Here is a 22,049-nt window from a genome sequence, read left to right as displayed (position 1 = left end):
GGATCGTATTAAAATATATTTAAATTGCATAAATACTAATTAATAAAAGGACTACTAAATAAATTAATATTTATTTAACATAAGTAATATAATAATATAAGTATGACAATTAACAAAAATTATCACCGAACTAATAATCAAGGTTTAGTCTTATAATGAGGTTAAGCGAGCGCCGGAAAACGTAAACTGGGAACTTGTACCTTTGCGTGTAAAGCCTGCACTTCCTACAAGTTAACCCTAGACGTTTCCTGGTGCTTGCTTAACCCGTCTATTATCACACCTAAATTTAGCTATACTGAATCGACGTTGTATCAATAAACTACACTTTCATCTCGTCCTCACGAGGAAGGATTAAATACTGTCCTTTGACAACTGTTAAGACTCGTCCTTGATTAAGTGGAGAGTCGCTAAATAAACTCTTTGTGTTTCGAGAGCGGGGATAAGATATAGGGCCAATTTTAGAGGAATCGTTCGGTTATTTGGCTACTTCTAAAAGGTGACCGTACCTGGATCTTGCAGAGTTGGACTCGACGCGACACTCCGAGACAAAGTTTTTCGTCCACGGGTGATTTGCTGCCATGGTTACGGATTTGTCGAAGACGCTGGTGTCTGGAACAATTTGATTGCGAATAAAGATAAAAACGTGAATTAAATTCTTGGATCTTGACATAAATTCTCGATGTTACAAATTACCTTTTGAAACCAGAGCCCTCAACGCATTCTCTGCTCTGGGTGGAGACTCCTTGACCGCAAGGACGAGAACAAGCTGACCACATTGACCAAGAGCCCCAAACACCGGTCTTCCACGACGCTGAGCCTCTAGTTGCTCGGCGAGGCTGTCAAACCAAATAAATAAATACCCTTTCAATTTCAAGATAATTTAAATACATTAAAATATTAATTAAAACTGGCGCAATTTCTTATTTCGCTATATTTTACATAACTGTAATATTCTACTTAATACATAAAGTGTTGTAATGGGTTTTCTTTGTGGTAAAGGAACTCTGGTCGTTAGCGTTTTAGTGATCTAAGGTTGTTATAGATACTTTACTATACAGGGTGATTGAAACTTGTTCTCAGGATTGCCACAAATGCTTTGTTGGTCAAGTTTTTAAAAACTGTTTACAATTTCTATGTGGGCTTTTACAAATTTTAATATAGTGGAAATCGAAATTCCACGCCTTGGCTCGAGTTGGCCAAAAGCAGATGCCTTTGAATGTAGAGTATTTTTAACCTAGGAGCAACAAACACAAGGAAAACGCAGCTAGCCTTTAAAAACGCTAACGCAGTGCTGTGTACAAATTTCATTGGACGAGCCTTTACTCTGAACGTTTTACGGAAGGGGGGAAAACAATTTTCCCCTTCCAACGGCAGCAGGCGCTAAAGCGTCTAAACAATGAAAACTGTACGCAAGAACATGCACGACATCTGACGGGTTGCGTTCTCCTAGTGTGGGGTGCTGTGTTTGTTGCTCCTAGCTTTAATTACGAAAAAGCAGCGGTTAAACCGGCGATTTTTCAGTGTAATCGGAGCATAAAATTACTCCTAAATATTAAAAAAAAAATACTTAAGCTAATACAGCCTCTATTGATAAACATAATATAGTTGTTTAAATTTTGATATTTTCAACTAAATTTGGCTCAACCGAAAAGATATTTAAGATAATTTATTTACGAAATACAATTTGTCGCCAAGCCTTGGGCATAGGACGGTGAACGTGTTCAATTCGAGAGACTAGTTATCACGCCCCGTTGCAGATTTACAGCAGTTATTTAAGTTATTCGTAAGCTTTGGAAATCTCAACGAAATCGAACCTAATACACTAGGTTGGATACGCTGCTAAAAACGACATCTATCGGAGCATCCACGTACTACATTAGAGACACACTAAATAATGATCTCGTAAAAGGAATCTTATGTACTTCTGATCGAACCTTCCTATTTCTTTTTTCGGCCTCCGTGTAAATTAGCGGCGGTGTGGAATTGAAGCATAAATTGTATTTACGAGTGAAAAAAGGAGGCTACCTCCCGCCTTTCCCCCTGAAACAAAGGTCATAAATAACCCGACCATTTAAGGGAAGCAGCGTTTTTCATCCCTAATAAAAACATTAACGAACTTAACCCCACAGTCCCGCCATTTTTCAACCAGGGGAACAAGCTGACCACGGGCATGTTCAGTACGGTTCTCTTCCAAAAGAATGTCGGAGATTTTGCTACTACGGGGTTAAAGTTTGGTAAGTCCATTTCATGAAAATTATGGGTTATTATTGCTTTGGCAATAAGATAATTAAATTTACACCGTGCAAATGGTTTTATCAATTTTCTAATTAAATTTACACCGTGCAAATGGTTTTATCAATTTTCTAATTAAATTTACACCGTGCAAATGGTTTTATCAATTTTCTAATTAAATTTACACCGTGCAAATGGTTTTATCAATTTTCTAATTTAAATTTACACCGTGCAAATGGTTTTATCAATTTTCTAATTAAATTTACACCGTGCAATGGCTTCATCAATTCACTAATTACATTTCCACTGTAGAAATAGCTTTATCAATTCACAAATTACATTTACACTGTAGAAATGGCTTTATCAATTCTCTAATTAAATATACACCGTGCAAATGGCTTTATCAATTTTCTAATTAAATTTGCACTGTAGAATTCACTAGTCACATATTTATGTAAGATGATCTAATGAAAATTAAAGAACATATTCAGGTACAGGAGAATAAGCACCCGCATCTTGAGTCTGTTTTCATGATTCCCTGAAGATATACTCTGCCTACACGGAGACAGAGCCCCCCCCCCCTCTCTTACCACTGGAGAAGGGGGGGGGGTAACGATTACCCGAGGAAAGGCAAAGGGGCGTGGTTTTCCTTCCAGGAATCATGAGGTGAACATGGTCTGTTCACCTTAATAGATTCCTGAAATTACTAATAATGTTTACAACTATACCTGAATTACCAAACATTTTCAATATATATGCAAAAATAGATAGTTTAATCCACTGGTAGGAGTACAGAGTTTGACAGAATTAAGCTCCCACAAGTCTCCCCGTGGGCCCGTTCACGTTTTTGAGGGGTGGAAAAGAGTGGTGGCATAACCTGTTTATTAATAAAGGCGTGTACTATTTGTAAAAATACCACCATTTAAAAGAATTTAAAATTTTCCCTCCATTCAGATTCGCTCGTAGTACAGCATGGACAGTAAATTAAGAGGACAGGTTTTCGATACCCTTCCACAGTGCATTTTATTTTAGTATATCGTATTTAATCTATAAAAACGTGAAAAAATACCTTTTGGCGTAAAAATGTACTTCGTGTTTATATTTTTTCGATTTTCGAACAGTATCGTCCACTCTTAGCGATACTTGTTTTTTTCAAATAACCTTGTACGACTCCCTTAGTGTGATTGGTTTACGGGGGCTAAAAACCAGGCTTTTTACCGATCCTCTAAAATCTACTATCCATGGGTACAGCAGCTACTACAATCATACCCTTTAGCATAACGTCCCGCAATGACCAACTTCAACTCTGAACTAAAAGAAGTGAAACCATAGAAGGGGTACGTGAAATATAAAGAATGCAATAAAGTAAAAGACTTCATAGAAATATTTCTTTCTGGGGCTCAACGGAACAAAAAACTGCGTATGGGATGGGATGGATATGGGCGGAGATCCTTAAGCGATTTCGATTAAAACCAACATTTCCTTTTCTTAACGCAACACTCCTCTCTAATTACCGCATTAATTTCCCTATTTCATTTGGCACACGGAAATTACCCGTCCCAAGCAACTTCTTACGCCAAGGAAATTTTTCGGTACAATTTTAACAACAAAATATTAATAATAACAATAAGTATGACAATTAACGAGATTTACAACCAAGGACAGTAGATACAGGGACGAGAAAGCAGGGGAAAAAATTAGATTTTAAACGTCTTCATATTCACGGGGAGTTAGATGTAAACAAACCGCGGCCATTGTTAAGACGTGGTTCACCATGGACAGTATTATTGTAGTTAGTTTTTACCATTTTGATGTTAAATTAAAAATAAAACTACGAGCGTAAATAAAAAAATGCCCATTTGTTTTGAACACTTAAGCCTCGTCAAGAACCGCTAAAATTAGGTAACCGCCATTTTTTGTTTACAACTAACTCTCCTTGCGTTTAGGTCGTTTTAGCTGATATATTCCAACAGAGGCCACCAATACACTTTCTCGTCCCTGTATCTACTGTCCTTGTTACAACCAAACTGATTTTCATAGCTATTGCGTAATCAAGATGTTTTCTCAGCACAGAGCCCTCTAGTGTCTAAAATATGCGAGACTTCCGCTAAGCCGAAATATCTGGTTTCCGATAGATAGGGGGAATATAAGGCTAAAATTATAAAAATTAAAAAACGTTTTTATCTGCGCCACGAGCTCATGTTTTTTTATCGCACGTGATTCGCACGCGAGCTTCAAAACAAAGCCAAAGCCCCTCGCGACTCCAGAACGTGCTCTCCGATATTAGGCTTAAATTTTTATCAAAACGTAGTCTTTCAAAACGGTAAGGTGCAAGTCCAAGTCACAGCTTGAAGAGAGTATCAGTGCCGAAAAAAGGTTCGGTTGGAAAATTAGCATTAAAGCAATAGGAAGTGTCATACTTATTGTTATTATGTTACTTATGATAATAAAAATATTGAAATTTAAGTTTAATCGAAGCAGCATTTTTATCAACTTTGTTTATCAAGATTTCGCGTGTGACCGGGTGAAAAAAATTATATACATTAATAAAGGTATGTAATATGAATATTATCATTTAGTTTTGTGTAATTGAAAGTAAATATGGAGAAATTATTAGATTTAAACATTGTTACTAAGCCTAGGTTGGATAACTAGTCGTTGGATAACTGTCATCGAAAGTGTTTGTGGGGCCAACACTGTAAATGTTGGGTAAACGCAGAGGTTTCCTTCTACCTGTCACCCTTTGAATTTGCTTTCCTTCCAAACAAATACCCTGGTGGTAGGCTGATTATTAATTCAATTGTTGCTATTCCTATTCTATATTTTCTATGTTTAAATATTTGGAGCTTAGATACAAAAGATAATGACAGAGTGATTGGGTCCGGAACAGGAAACTCGTCTAAAATCCGAAAAAAAATAACATTCAGAATATAAGCTATTTAGTTTAATTGTAAGTTTCAATTCAAATCATTATTATACACAGTAATCATTTTGAAACTTAAATCTAGTTTGAACACCTGCACATAGTTTTATAATAGCTGAAAACTATTCGTGAGTTCTGAACCGTTCAACCAGTCCCCATGCGCACTATTCGGCAAAAAAAATTCTAGAACTACCCAAATGCAAAATATTCGCAGACAAGAACCTCTTGTTGAACCGTTCGGAACCGTTCTAAATGGTACCTGCTCAAGAGCAAGTACTGGTCGGAACTCAAGGTTGAAATCTCTAAAATTCGTCTGCACATCGGGCTGCGTACGTCAAATCGTACGAATCACAACTATTCGTACAAAAGTTCTGAACTATCCAGAACTTTTGCGTGACGTTACAGCTCAGTCCTAGGCCGTTCTCTTAACGGTTCAGAACTCACGAATAGTTTTAAGCTATTAGGCGTTTCTATAAAATACGGGAGGTCACGTGTTCATTTTTTTCTACGTCACAAGCTATAGTTATGGAAGATACAGAGCACGCGATGGAGTCGATAAAAAAATTTAAATTTCAAGTCCACGTGCCAATAAAAATCTTGGGCTCGTTACGCGGAGAAAAACACTTTATAACTTTAATCAGAAGCAAATGAACCGAAGTTATCGAAATAGCGCTCAGAATCGGAGAGCGTTTTCCTTACGAAAATGGAGTCAAATAAAAGCTAATTTCCATCCCCGTCTTTTGACGCGATAAATTGCACTTGGGAAATGTGGGTATAGCTGTTTCTATGTATAAAAAATTGTTTCATAAAATTAAAAACGAGCACAAAATTTCAAATTCGAGGTCAAAATGTAACTTCATAAGGAAAACGCCTCCAACATGGGGAGTGTAGCAGTCTGATAACTTAGGTTCATTTACTTCTGCTTAAATTTTTGGCGTTTGAATTTGACCTGTTTTACTTTCACTATCTAGTTCCCAGAATAGGATTGGTCGTATTTGCTACCACGAGCTAGATTTGGGCCATATTTTTCAAACGCCGGTGTGGCCCTTTAAACAAGCAATTGTTTTAAACCTTATTTTAAAATTGTTTTAAGTTAAATTAGGCCTATTTAAAAAACAATTGTTGCGGATTAATAACAGTACAAATTCAAAACCCATACACCGCAAAATTCATAAAAAGTAAAAGAAACTTGAAAAACCGAAATTCCTAACATTTATAAATTTAATAAAAAATAAAAAATTTAACATTTAGTTAGAAAATTTAATTTTAATTGTCAAAATAATTTTATGTCCCTGTGGGTTCGTGGTCTTGTTTATTAAATAAAATAAATAAATTCAATCAGAATTAGAGTACACGCAGTTAAGTTACCGCAGCTGTGTTTTTACCCTTTACGTTACAAAGTTGCAAAGCCGCGAAAAAAATTCTAGAAGTTGCAGCAACAATTAAGAGAGGGAGTTACGCACGGTCGTATAAATGACATTCATTTTGGTCGCAAATAATACTAACTAACCAATTCCAGCAAAATGTCGTTTTTAATTACAATAATGCCAGGCCTCCGAAACTATAAGCAGTAATTAAACGTTAGACGCAAGAAATTCCCGCATTTTTCGGCTGCAAAGGCGTGTTACTACTTAAACACAGGTTCAAACGTCGAAAATGGTGGCGTTTTAGGGCCGTTAAGCCTTGCCAGGGGTTAATACGCCTCAAACTAGTAGAAATAAATGTTGCGGGAGAATTTTGCGTAATTATACGGCGCAACAACTGTCTGATACTTTTGAGTTCTGTCACTTGAGTTTTCTCGTGTCATTCCGCGGATATACAGGGTGATTTAAGCGCCAGCCTCCTACACAACTGTCAAAAATGCGAAGACCACCAACTGGGGATTTGGGATGGATCTAAAGGGAACGTGATTAAGTTCGTGATAACTCGTAAAAGAATTATATTCCTATTCATTGTAGCGGAAGTAACTTAATTATATCATTTTTGTTTTTAACAAAGGTTCTTACAATCTATCAGCTGCTTAGAAAATAAGTTAAAGAGATAATTAGTTAGCTGGTTTTCGAAACAATTGTCGGTAGTGTATGTATGTGATCCGAGGAACCGGACTGCCAATTTTCGACGAGGAATTTTTTTTAATTTATTTTTTTTAAAACTGAGCTACACCCTAATTAATATAAATATCGACTATTTATTTGAATTCAAAAACCCAACCCACAGAGCCACAAAAGTTGATGGATAAATACTAAAACGCGCGTTGCCGGTACGAGCTTGGTTCACACTCGACGGAAAATATGCCGGAAAGACGATAAAAAACGCCGAGCTGAAAATTGATTCCCATTCGATATACTACTAACGTTCAACTTTACGCTGCTAATTTTCCGTCGAGTGTGAAACCAGCTTTAGTCGCCATGGTTACAGACGGGATTAGTAGGACGCTAATCCATGGTTCGTTCAAGTTTCATAAGAAGACCCAGAATTGAAAAAAAGCTATGTTTAAAAATTCATTTAAAAAAAGAAAACTGACCGATTTTGTTGAAACTCGGGGGTTAGGTAGACCTTAAGATAGTATGAAAATTGCCAAAGGGAACAGTTGCAATAGGCTTTAGTTTCCCATGACAACCGAAAATGTTTTTGATCTCTCAAAACAAAAAACCTCCATTTAAAAAAGCATGGGATTTTCTCGGTTTCACAGGGTATACTTAAAGGGAATATAACCCGCAAAGCGATCTTTATGGAAGACCCCTTCAATTTTTAAAATTACCCTGTACAGTAGCGCCAAACATTTCTGAAGCCAAAGGCAAGAGCGGCCAGAGCTGCAAACGTTTGTGTTCCACACCTAATACCCGAGGTTATATTCCCTTTAAAAAAAATTTTCAAATTAAATTTTCAAAAATTACCCAAAAGATGAATTTGACCTACTTTGGGTAAAATTGATCCAAGGATTTTGGGTAAAATTTATCAATTTAGGTTAGCTTAGCAATTAAATAATTGGTGAAAATATCCAATACAGTTGCAAAGATAATTTGGTGTTTTCACGAGCTGAGTGGACAACCCGTTAGCTGCGAGGGCGTTCTTAGACCAAATACAAAACGTAAAAAACAAGTGGTCGCGCTTCCAAATTAGGAGCCCCCCCCCCCTACAAGACTAAATTCGAGACATTTAAACATATACCAAATTACTGTTTAATAAAAATTGTTAATTTTCAAAAACCTAATTTACCATATTACACCAATATTTAAACTAAAAAAATCAAGTTAGGTCTATTAGAAATTTATGTATCTTGATAACTTAACTCAATATTGTATAACTGACAACAGGAATCCATACCTCTACTTGGAATGCTTATCGCGGCTGATTTTCGTCTGCATGTGGCTGACGGTTTTTTTTGACGTCACTATGTTAACTTAACAAACAACAACGTGAGAGGGGAGCGCGCGCAGAGGGGATTTTTTTTGTCTCACTGAGTATAAATAAATACATTCTTGATATTATGTTTACTATATTATAATTTATATTATTTTATTAGCAATTGTTATATATCTTGATATTAGGAAATTGTCGTATGTAAACTCTGACGTAAGCCCCTAATAATAATAAAACAAACTTGACTTGACCCAAAGAAGCAACGACTTGCGAAAATTGGGAATCTTTAAAACAATTTTTGAGTGGTGAATACGAAAACGTTTCTTAAAGGTGGTAGACGACTATTAAAAGTGGCCTCTTTAAGCTTATGTCGTAAACACCCTGTACGCTCCCGGATCTGACACAAGTTACAAAGTTACATTAGTAATAATAGCAAATTAAAGGTTCTCCCCAAAAGTTGCGAGATGTCAAAAACCTCTAGAAGCCGTTCCCTCGCTTTTAAAGACAACGAGAATTTAAAGAGGGTGGAATCGAGTGGCGTCATCTACGTTTAACGGGAGCAATTAGTTTGACATTGACTGAAATTAAATAATTTGGTCAAGGCTATATTCGTTTTTTTTTCACTTGACATTGAGTTCCTTAAAGTTTATTAGCCTGGGTCTCTTAATTTGTCTCGGGAAAATTTTACCTCATTTTTGCATATTTTGATTATTCTCTCTTATTATGACGGTAATAAGGAAATACGCATTAAGAGATATTAAGCGCGTACCGTAAACCGCGTAACGCGAACACGTCGGTGTAAGGAAAATAGGTTGACCATCAACAATTCCGCAACTTCAAAACTAGCAAATGCAAAATATAAATTTAAGTGAATATAATTAATGAGGGTTAAAAGTTAATTTAACAAATATTTGTTGATTACGGGACGATTGTTCTGTCAAGAGTAACGTCAAGTTTAATTATAATATTTTGAAGTTGTTTTAGAGAATATTTAACTGGCGAAGACAATTACTGGGAATTCTTTCTCTACTGCTAAATATGTTTTTGATATTGCCAAAAGTTAGTAATATTAAAATTTCCGTTACAGGATGGCCACAGAAAAGTAGTTTATTTGTAAGAAAATAAGAAAATAGGGAAATGTCTGTTGAAATTACAAAAAGCATAGGTTTCAATGCATGATTATGACGTGAACACCGGTGGTTCTTAAATGGAATTTGGTTTAATGATTTTCAATAAGGTGCAAGTCATTTTAGCTTCAGTCTGAGCGAGGCAATAATTTACGTAATTTAGTTCGAATACTTTAAAACTTTTGTAATTTTTTATTATCATCTATATTATTAAGTCAATAAATTCCAATTCCCGATTTTCCCAAAATTCCCGATATTCATAAAATTCCCGATATTCATAAAATTCCCGATATTCATAAAATTCCCGATATTCATAAAATTCCCGATATTCATAAAATTCCCGATATTCATAAAATTCCCGATATTCATAAAATTCCCGATATTCATAAAATTCCCGATATTCATAAAATTCCCGATATTCATAAAATTCCCGATATTCATAAAATTCCCGATATTCATAAAATTCCCGATATTCATAAAATTCCCGATATTCATAAAATTCCCGATATTCATAAAATTCCCGATATTCATAAAATTCCCGATATTCATAAAATTCCCGATATTCATAAAATTCCCGATATTCATAAAATTCCCGATATTCATAAAATTCCCGATATTCATAAAATTCCCGATATTCATAAAATTCCCGATATTCATAAAATTCCCGATATTCATAAAATTCCCGATATTCATAAAATTCCCGATATTCATAAAATTCCCGATATTCATAAAATTCCCGATATTCATAAAATTCCCGATATTCATAAAATTCCCGATATTCATAAAATTCCCGATATTCATAAAATTCCCGATATTCATAAAATTCCCGATATTCATAAAATTCCCGATATTCATAAAATTCCCGATATTCATAAAATTCCCGATATTCATAAAATTCCCGATATTCATAAAATTCCCGATATTCATAAAATTCCCGATATTCATAAAATTCCCGATATTCATAAAATTCCCGATATTCATAAAATTCCCGATATTCATAAAATTCCCGATATTCATAAAATTCCCGATATTCATAAAATTCCCGATATTCATAAAATTCCCGATATTCATAAAATTCCCGATATTCATAAAATTCCCGATATTCATAAAATTCCCGATATTCATAAAATTCCCGATATTCATAAAATTCCCGATATTCATAAAATTCCCGATATTCATAAAATTCCCGATATTCATAAAATTCCCGATATTCATAAAATTCCAATTCCCAAAATTCCCGATATTCATAAAATTCCAATTCCCGATATTCATAAAATTCCAATTCCCGATATTCATAAAATTCCAATTCCCGATATTCATAAAATTCCAATTCCCGATATTCATAAAATTCCAATTCCCGATATTCATAAAATTCCAATTCCCGATATTCATAAAATTCCAATTCCCGATATTCATAAAATTCCAATTCCCGATATTCATAAAATTCCAATTCCCGATATTCAAAAAATTCCAATTCCCGATATTCAAAAAATTCCAATTCCCGATATTCAAAAAATTCCAATTCCCGATATTCAAAAAATTCCAATTCCCGATATTCAAAAAATTCCAATTCCCGATATTCAAAAATTTCCAATTCCCGATATTCAAAAAATTCCAATTCCCGATATTCAAAAAATTCCAATTCCCGATATTCAAAAAATTCCAATTCCCGATATTCATTAAATTCCAATTCCCGATATTCATAAAATTCCAATTCCCGATATTCATAAAATTCCAATTCCCGATATTCATAAAATTCCAATTCCCGATATTCATAAAATTCCAATTCCCGATATTCATAAAATTCCAATTCCCGATATTCATAAAATTCCAATTCCCGATATTCATAAAATTCCAATTCCCGATATTCATAAAATTCCAATTCCCGATATTCATTAAATTCCAATTCCCGATATTCATTAAATTCCAATTCCCGATATTCATTAAATTCCAATTCCCGATATTCATTAAATTCCAATTCCCGATATTCATTAAATTCCAATTCCCGATATTCCCGATATTCATAAAATTCCAATTCCCGATATTCCCGATATTCATAAAATTCCAATTCCCGATATTCCTGATATTCATAAAATTCCAATTCCCGATATTCCCGATATTCATAAAATTCCAATTCCCGATATTCCCGATATTCATAAAATTCCAATTCCCGATATTCCCGATATTCATAAAATTCCAATTCCCGATATTCCCGATATTCATAAAATTCCAATTCCCGATATTCCCGATATTCATAAAATTCCAATTCCCGATATTCCAATTCCCGATATTCCCGATATTCCAATTCCCGATATTCCCGATATTCCAATTCCCGATATTCCAATTCCCGATATTCCAATTCCCGATATTCCAATTCCCGATATTCCAATTCCCGATATTCCAATTCCCGATATTCCAATTCCCGATATTCCAATTCCCGATATTCCAATTCCCGATATTCCAATTCCCGATATTCCAATTCCCGATATTCCAATTCCCGATATTCCAATTCCCGATATTCCAATTCCCGATATTCCAATTCCCGATATTCCAATTCCCGATATTCCAATTCCCGATATTCCAAAAATTCCAATTCCCGATATTCCAAAAATTCCAATTCCCGATATTCATAAAATTCCAATTCCCGATATTCATAAAATTCCAATTCCCGATATTCATAAAATTCCAATTCCCGATATTCATTAAATTCCAATTCCCGATATTCATTAAATTCCAATTCCCGATATTCATTAAATTCCAATTCCCGATATTCATTAAATTCCAATTCCCGATATTCATTAAATTCCAATTCCCGATATTCATTAAATTCCAATTCCCGATATTCATTAAATTCCAATTCCCGATATTCATTAAATTCCAATTCCCGATATTCCCGATATTCATAAAATTCCAATTCCCGATATTCCCGATATTCATAAAATTCCAATTCCCGATATTCCAATTCCCGATATTCCCGATATTCCAATTCCCGATATTCCAATTCCCGATATTCCAATTCCCGATATTCCAATTCCCGATATTCCAATTCCCGATATTCCAATTCCCGATATTCCAATTCCCGATATTCCAATTCCCGATATTCCAATTCCCGATATTCCAATTCCCGATATTCCAATTCCCGATATTCCAATTCCCGATATTCCAATTCCCGATATTCCAATTCCCGATATTCCAATTCCCGATATTCCAATTCCCGATATTCCAATTCCCGATATTCCAATTCCCGATATTCCAAAAATTCCAATTCCCGATATTCCAAAAATTCCAATTCCCGATATTCATAAAATTCCAATTCCCGATATTCATAAAATTCCAATTCCCGATATTCATAAAATTCCAATTCCCGATATTCATTAAATTCAAATTCCCGATATTCATTAAATTCCAATTCCCGATATTCATTAAATTCCAATTCCCGATATTCCCGATATTCATAAAATTCCAATTCCCGATATTCCCGATATTCATAAAATTCCAATTCCCGATATTCCTGATATTCATAAAATTCCAATTCCCGATATTCCCGATATTCATAAAATTCCAATTCCCGATATTCATTAAATTCCAATTCCCGATATTCATTAAATTCCAATTCCCGATATTCATTAAATTCCAATTCCCGATATTCATTAAATTCCAATTCCCGATATTCATTAAATTCCAATTCCCGATATTCATTAAATTCCAATTCCCGATATTCATTAAATTCCAATTCCCGATATTCATTAAATTCCAATTCCCGATATTCATAACATTCCAATTCCCGATATTCATAAAATTCCAATTCCCGATATTCATAAAATTCCAATTCCCGATATTCATAAAATTCCAATTCCCGATATTCATAAAATTCCAATTCCCGATATTCATAAAATTCCAATTCCCGATATTCATAAAATTCCAATTCCCGATATTCATAAAATTCCAATTCCCGATATTCATAAAATTCCAATTCCCGATATTCATAAAATTCCAATTCCCGATATTCATAAAATTCCAATTCCCGATATTCATAAAATTCCAATTCCCGATATTCATAAAATTCCAATTCCCGATATTCATAAAATTCCAATTCCCGATATTCATAAAATTCCAATTCCCGATATTCATAAAATTCCAATTCCCGATATTCATAAAATTCCAATTCCCGATATTCATAAAATTCCAATTCCCGATATTCATAAAATTCCAATTCCCGATATTCCCGATATTCATAAAATTCCAATTCCCGATATTCCCGATATTCATAAAATTCCAATTCCCGATATTCCCGATATTCATAAAATTCCAATTCCCGATATTCCCGATATTCATAAAATTCCAATTCCCGATATTCCCGATATTCATAAAATTCCAATTCCCGATATTCCAATTCCCGATATTCCAATTCCCGATATTCATAAAATTCCAATTCCCAAAATTCCCGATATTCATAAAATTCCAATTCCCGATATTCATAAAATTCCAATTCCCGATATTCATAAAATTCCAATTCCCGATATTCAAAAAATTCCAATTCCCGATATTCATAAAATTCCAATTCCCGATATTCATTAAATTCCAATTCCCGATATTCATAAAATTCCAATTCCCGATATTCATAAAATTCCAATTCCCGATATTCATTAAATTCCAATTCCCGATATTCATTAAATTCCAATTCCCGATATTCATTAAATTCCAATTCCCGATATTCATTAAATTCCAATTCCCGATATTCATTAAATTCCAATTCCCGATATTCATTAAATTCCAATTCCCGATATTCATTAAATTCCAATTCCCGATATTCCAATTCCCGATATTCCAATTCCCGATATTCCAATTCCCGATATTCCAATTCCCGATATTCCAATTCCCGATATTCCAATTCCCGATATTCCAATTCCCGATATTCCAATTCCCGATATTCCAATTCCCGATATTCCAATTCCCGATATTCCAATTCCCGATATTCCAATTCCCGATATTCCAATTCCCGATATTCCAATTCCCGATATTCCAATTCCCGATATTCCAATTCCCGATATTCCAATTCCCGATATTCCAATTCCCGATATTCCAATTCCCGATATTCCAATTCCCGATATTCCAATTCCCGATATTCATAAAATTCCAATTCCCAAAATTCCCGATATTCATAAAATTCCAATTCCCAAAATTCCCGATATTCATAAAATTCCAATTCCCGATATTCATAAAATTCCAATTCCCGATATTCATAAAATTCCAATTCCCGATATTCATAAAATTCCAATTCCCGATATTCATAAAATTCCCGATATTCATAAAATTCCCGATATTCATAAAATTCCCGATATTCATAAAATTCCCGATATTCATAAAATTCCCGATATTCATAAAATTCCCGATATTCATAAAATTCCAATTCCCAAAATTCCCGATATTCATAAAATTCCAATTCCCGATATTCATAAAATTCCAATTCCCGATATTCATAAAATTCCAATTCCCGATATTCATAAAATTCCAATTCCCGATATTCATAAAATTCCAATTCCCGATATTCATAAAATTCCAATTCCCGATATTCATAAAATTCCAATTCCCGATATTCATAAAATTCCAATTCCCGATATTCATAAAATTCCAATTCCCGATATTCATTAAATTCCAATTCCCGATATTCATTAAATTCCAATTCCCGATATTCATTAAATTCCAATTCCCGATATTCATTAAATTCCAATTCCCGATATTCATTAAATTCCAATTCCCGATATTCATTAAATTCCAATTCCCGATATTCATTAAATTCCAATTCCCGATATTCCCGATATTCATAAAATTCCAATTCCCGATATTCCCGATATTCATAAAATTCCAATTCCCGATATTCCCGATATTCATAAAATTCCAATTCCCGATATTCCCGATATTCATAAAATTCCAATTCCCGATATTCCCGATATTCATAAAATTCCAATTCCCGATATTCCCGATATTCATAAAATTCCAATTCCCGATATTCCCGATATTCATAAAATTCCAATTCCCGATATTCCCGATATTCATAAAATTCCAATTCCCGATATTCCCGATATTCATAAAATTCCAATTCCCGATATTCCCGATATTCATAAAATTCCAATTCCCGATATTCCCGATATTCATAAAATTCCAATTCCCGATATTCCCGATATTCATAAAATTCCAATTCCCGATATTCCCGATATTCATAAAATTCCAATTCCCGATATTCCAATTCCCGATATTCCCGATATTCCAATTCCCGATATTCCCGATATTCCAATTCCCGATATTCCCGATATTCCAATTCCCGATATTCCCGATATTCCAATTCCCGATATTCCCGATATTCCAATTCCCGATATTCCAATTCCCGATATTCCAATTCCCGATATTCCAATTCCCGATATTCCAATTCCCGATATTCCAATTCCCGATATTCCAATTCCCGATATTCCAATTCCCGATATTCCAATTCCCGATATTCCAATTCCCGATATTCCAATTCCCGATATTCCAATTCCCGATATTCCAATTCCCGATATTCCAATTCCCGATATTCCAATTCCCGATATTCCAATTCCCGATATTCCAATTCCCGATATTCCAATTCCCGATATTCCAATTCCCGATATTCCAATTCCCGATATTCCAATTCCCGATATTCCAATTCCCGATATTCCAATTCCCAAAATTCCCGATATTCATAAAATTCCAATTCCCGATATTCATAAAATTCCAATTCCCGATATTCATAAAATTCCAATTCCCGATATTCATAAAATTCCAATTCCCGATATTCATTAAATTCCAATTCCCGATATTCATTAAATTCCAATTCCCGATATTCATTAAATTCCAATTCCCGATATTCATTAAATTCCAATTCCCGATATTCATTAAATTCCAATTCCCGATATTCATTAAATTCCAATTCCCGATATTCATTAAATTCCAATTCCCGATATTCATTAAATTCCAATTCCCGATATTCATTAAATTCCAATTCCCGATATTCATTAAATTCCAATTCCCGATATTCATTAAATTCCAATTCCCGATATTCATTAAATTCCAATTCCCGATATTCATTAAATTCCAATTCCCGATATTCATTAAATTCCAATTCCCGATATTCATTAAATTCCAATTCCCGATATTCATTAAATTCCAATTCCCGATATTCATTAAATTCCAATTCCCGATATTCATTAAATTCCAATTCCCGATATTCATTAAATTCCAATTCCCGATATTCATTAAATTCCAATTCCCGATATTCATTAAATTCCAATTCCCGATATTCATTAAATTCCAATTCCCGATATTCATTAAATTCCAATTCCCGATATTCATAAAATTCCAATTCCCGATATTCATAAAATTCCAATTCCCGATATTCATAAAATTCCAATTCCCGATATTCATAAAATTCCAATTCCCGATATTCATAAAATTCCAATTCCCGATATTCATAAAATTCCAATTCCCGATATTCATAAAATTCCAATTCCCGATATTCATAAAATTCCAATTCCCGATATTCATAAAATTCCAATTCCCGATATTCATAAAATTCCAATTCCCGATATTCATAAAATTCCAATTCCCGATATTCATAAAATTCCAATTCCCGATATTCATAAAATTCCAATTCCCGATATTCATAAAATTCCAATTCCCGATATTCATAAAATTCCAATTCCCGATATTCATAAAATTCCAATTCCCGATATTCATTAAATTCCAATTCCCGATATTCATTAAATTCCAATTCCCGATATTCCAATTCCCGATATTCCAATTCCCGATATTCCAATTCCCGATATTCCAATTCCCGATATTCCAATTCCCGATATTCATAAAATTCCAATTCCCAAAATTCCCGATATTCATAAAATTCCAATTCCCGATATTCATAAAATTCTAATTCCCGATATTCATAAAATTCCAATTCCCGATATTCATAAAATTCCAATTCCCGATATTCATAAAATTCCAATTCCCGATATTCATAAAATTCCAATTCCCGATATTCATTAAATTCCAATTCCCGATATTCATTAAATTCCAATTCCCGATATTCATTAAATTCCAATTCCCGATATTCATTAAATTCCAATTCCCGATATTCATTAAATTCCAATTCCCGATATTCATTAAATTCCAATTCCCGATATTCCAATTCCCGATATTCCAATTCCCGATATTCCAATTCCCGATATTCCAATTCCCGATATTCCAATTCCCGATATTCCAATTCCCGATATTCCAATTCCCGATATTCCAATTCCCGATATTCCAATTCCCGATATTCCAATTCCCGATATTCCAATTCCCGATATTCCAATTCCCGATATTCCAATTCCCGATATTCCAATTCCCGATATTCCAATTCCCGATATTCCAATTCCCGATATTCCAATTCCCGATATTCATAAAATTCCAATTCCCAAAATTCCCGATATTCATAAAATTCCAATTCCCAAAATTCCCGATATTCATAAAATTCCAATTCCCAAAATTCCCGATATTCATAAAATTCCAATTCCCGATATTCATAAAATTCCAATTCCCGATATTCATAAAATTCCAATTCCCGATATTCATAAAATTCCAATTCCCGATATTCATAAAATTCCAATTCCCGATATTCATAAAATTCCAATACCCGATATTCATAAAATTCCAATTCCCGATATTCATTAAATTCCAATTCCCGATATTCATTAAATTCCAATTCCCGATATTCATTAAATTCCAATTCCCGATATTCATTAAATTCCAATTCCCGATATTCCAATTCCCGATATTCCAATTCCCGATATTCCAATTCCCGATATTCCAATTCCCGATATTCCAATTCCCGATATTCCAATTCCCGATATTCCAATTCCCGATATTCCAATTCCCGATATTCCAATTCCCGATATTCCAATTCCCGATATTCCAATTCCCGATATTCCAATTCCCGATATTCCAATTCCCGATATTCCAATTCCCGATATTCCAATTCCCGATATTCCAATTCCCGATATTCCAATTCCCGATATTCCAATTCCCGATATTCCAATTCCCGATATTCATAAAATTCCAATTCCCAAAATTCCCGATATTCATAAAATTCCAATTCCCAAAATTCCCGATATTCATAAAATTCCAATTCCCAAAATTCCCGATATTCATAAAATTCCAATTCCCGATATTCATAAAATTCCAATTCCCGATATTCATAAAATTCCAATTCCCGATATTCATAAAATTCCAATTCCCGATATTCATAAAATTCCAATTCCCGATATTCATAAAATTCCAATTCCCGATATTCATAAAATTCCAATTCCCGATATTCATAAAATTCCAATTCCCGATATTCATAAAATTCCAATTCCCGATATTCCCGATATTCCAATTCCCGATATTCCAATTCCCGATATTCCAATTCCCGATATTCCAATTCCCGATATTCCAATTCCCGATATTCCAATTCCAATTCCCGATATTCCAATTCCAATTCCCGATATTCCAATTCCAATTCCCGATATTCCAATTCCAATTCCCGATATTCCAATTCCAATTCCCGATATTCCAATTCCAATTCCCGATATTCCAATTCCAATTCCCAAAATTCCAATTCCAATTCCCAAAATTCCAATTCCCAAAATTCCAATTCCCAAAATTCCAACTCCAGAAGTTCCTGAAATTCTAACGTGAATTAGTCAAATGTGAACGTTACCTTCCAGACCAATAAGGTCAATATAAATCCCAGCGAATCCAGCATGGGAATACCAAGTCGGATCGACTAATCAATCTCGCTTAAGCATTCGATGTCTTCAGAAATGCACTCCCAATTTTACAAGGCTATCAAGTACCATTTTTATAACATCCCACTCAATCAAATAAGCGGTAATTTAGTATCTACAAGTTTAAACACGAGGATAAGACTAATTCGTTGGTTTCAAATAAGGATTGAAACCTATTCGATGGTGAACCCACGCGTTGAAATACTCGCAATTAGTATTCGATTCACACGTACTCGCTTCATTTTAGGTTTTATTAAAGATAAACTTGGCGTATGCCGTTTGGTTTAACAAGCGACTGCCCACTCGAAGACCTTGCTTGCACGCGCCACCCAGATAATGCGTCTTTAATAAGGTCTCGTTTCAAGACAACCCTCGTGTTAAACTGAATAATGGAGATGGATATTCAAGCTCTCTTCTCTGAGGACTATCTTTACCGCGTTATCAACTCACAATGTCAGTGTGATCTATTGCTGACACTAACGTTGTTAAAAATATTTTATTACATATTTGCACTTGATACCATTGGTCTTATTTCCGGAAAGTGCTAAACTTGTACTTACAAGGAGACGACCCGAGGTGTTACACACTGATTTCGTTCAAACTTGAGGGATTGGTAGACCTTCATGTAACTTGAAAAATCCTAAAGGGAATTTATTCCATGGGCAACGGTTTAGCCATGGCAACGATAAATGTTTTTGACAACATAAAATGGAAATTTTTCTTAGGCCATATCGATTCATTTTCACCCATTTGATTCAAATTGATCAAAATGTGATCAATATTGATTTTTTTCGTAAATTTTTAACAATTTTTTTATAATTTTGGTATTTTAAATTTTTTTCAATTTTTTAAATTTTTTCAATCGATCCAAATCCCATGTTATTTTCAATGGGAAAATTTCCATTTTATGTTGTCAAAAACATTTTTCGTTGCCATGGCTAAACCGTTGCCCATTGAATAAAATCCCTTTAGGATTTTCAAGTTACATGAAGGTCTACCAATCCGCCGAGTTAGGACAAAATCGGTGTGTAACACCTCGGGTCGTCTCCTTGATGTTAGCTTATCCTAAGTCACAATTCTCGAAAAGAAGAGTATGATTTCGTAATTATTTCGACCCTTCAAAAGTTTTGTTTTCAAACAAAAAGTCTTTCAGTATTTAGACATTACATAAAAATTAATACAACAAAATTTTTACATTTTGAACTGAAATTTCGGGAAAATTTTACTATTAGGGTGTAGAAATGTGTACAATTTTAACTGAAATATCAAGAGAAATTTTAATAGCGGGTGGTTTTTTTCACCTGTTCACAGACTAAAAGTGAACTCTTTTACCCTAAAACGTTTTATTCGCCTGTTCCGTGGATGAGAATTACTCTGGCCCATAAACTATTCGCTTGTTCCGGTGTATTAGGACTACTCTTTTTACCCCTTCCGAAAAGGAGGTGTAAAGGAGACAATCGGATTTTGTCGTCTGCTAGCCAGAATTATCTGCTAGAAAGGAAGCCACAGGAAGCCTGGAAAAGCGTTTTTACTCCGACTCAAAGTATTCTCCACCACAGAATCGGAGTAAAATAACGTCATTATTCTTCTTACCCTACCCCGAAATCGCGGAACAAGCGAAAATAAACAACCTACTGTTTTGAAAGCACTATAACCTATTAGCGTAATACTTTACGAAATTTAAACAATTCAAAGGTGAAATTTCAATAAAATGACCTATTAACTTCAGGGTTGGCAATTTTTGGATTTAAAAAAAATAAAATAAATCGTTTTTTTTATTTAAAGAATTTTTATTGATTTTTTTGTATTTTTATTTTAATTAAAATATCAAAGTTTTATATAATTTAGTATCATAATTTTACCTAAAAAAATATGTTTTAATTTTTAAAGACTTAATCTATGTATATGTATAATGAATTAAATTAAATTTAAGCTAATAATCATATAAAAGTTTATTTTTTAAAACCTATTTTGGTACTTTACAAAATAAATTCGGCGGAATATCCACCCACAGGTAGAATCCAACGCAACATTAGGGGGAAGTACAAGAAATATTATATTTGAACCTAAATTATAGCAATTGGCGAGGTTAATTCACTCAACGAAGTTATTCAATAAACTAATAATTTTCCGAAGGAAATGATTGAAATTGTCGGAAGCGGTGATGAATATCCACGTCAAGTATAAGCGATATCTTCGATGTCAAATAGCATCAAGAGGAACAGAAATAGAACGCTGAGCAACTTACCGCCGATATTTGAAGGAGATTGTCCCCATCCTCGCCGGAGACCCGCAGCAAAAGGGTCATTAAGAGGCACCCGATCAGGGACGCCCTGCAAAAAGAAACACGTTAGAAATACATTCTGATTTGACAACGGAACAGATTCCAAAGCCCTTACAACTTCAAGCGAGTGGGATGCTTTCCCGTATTGCGCAACAAAGACACCGTCTAGCATCGCCCTCTATATTTACATTTTATCACCCAATGGTTTGTCGGTTTAATCGACAAAGAAAACGGTTCGTAGCTGTTTAAGACACACTTAATCTATTGCATTTTTTTAAACTATTTATGACACTAATAATTGTAAA

General features: G+C 34.1%; 1 protein-coding gene across 2 annotated transcripts in view; it reads right to left on the bottom strand.

Moving 5' to 3' along the window:
* LOC149921227 (ADAMTS-like protein 4) overlaps positions 1–22,049 on the bottom strand; it is a 226,621-nt gene that overhangs the window by 30,285 nt on the left and 174,287 nt on the right. For both annotated transcript variants that reach the window (XM_090162573.1, XM_090162572.1), the window contains exons 2-4: positions 21,709–21,793; positions 694–836; positions 507–609 (exon numbers count right to left, since the gene is read on the bottom strand). In XM_090162573.1, coding sequence (XP_090018699.1) covers positions 507–609; positions 694–836; positions 21,709–21,793 — 331 coding nt within the window. The remainder of the gene's footprint in view (positions 1–506; positions 610–693; positions 837–21,708; positions 21,794–22,049) is intronic.

The sequence above is a fragment of the Leiobunum rupestre genome, chromosome 11 (assembly GCF_980474605.1).
Source record: "Leiobunum rupestre chromosome 11, qqLeiRupe1.1.hap1, whole genome shotgun sequence".
In the NCBI taxonomy this organism is placed as follows: Eukaryota; Metazoa; Arthropoda; class Arachnida; order Opiliones; family Sclerosomatidae; genus Leiobunum; species Leiobunum rupestre.
This window is presented reverse-complemented; position numbering and strand designations above follow the sequence as displayed.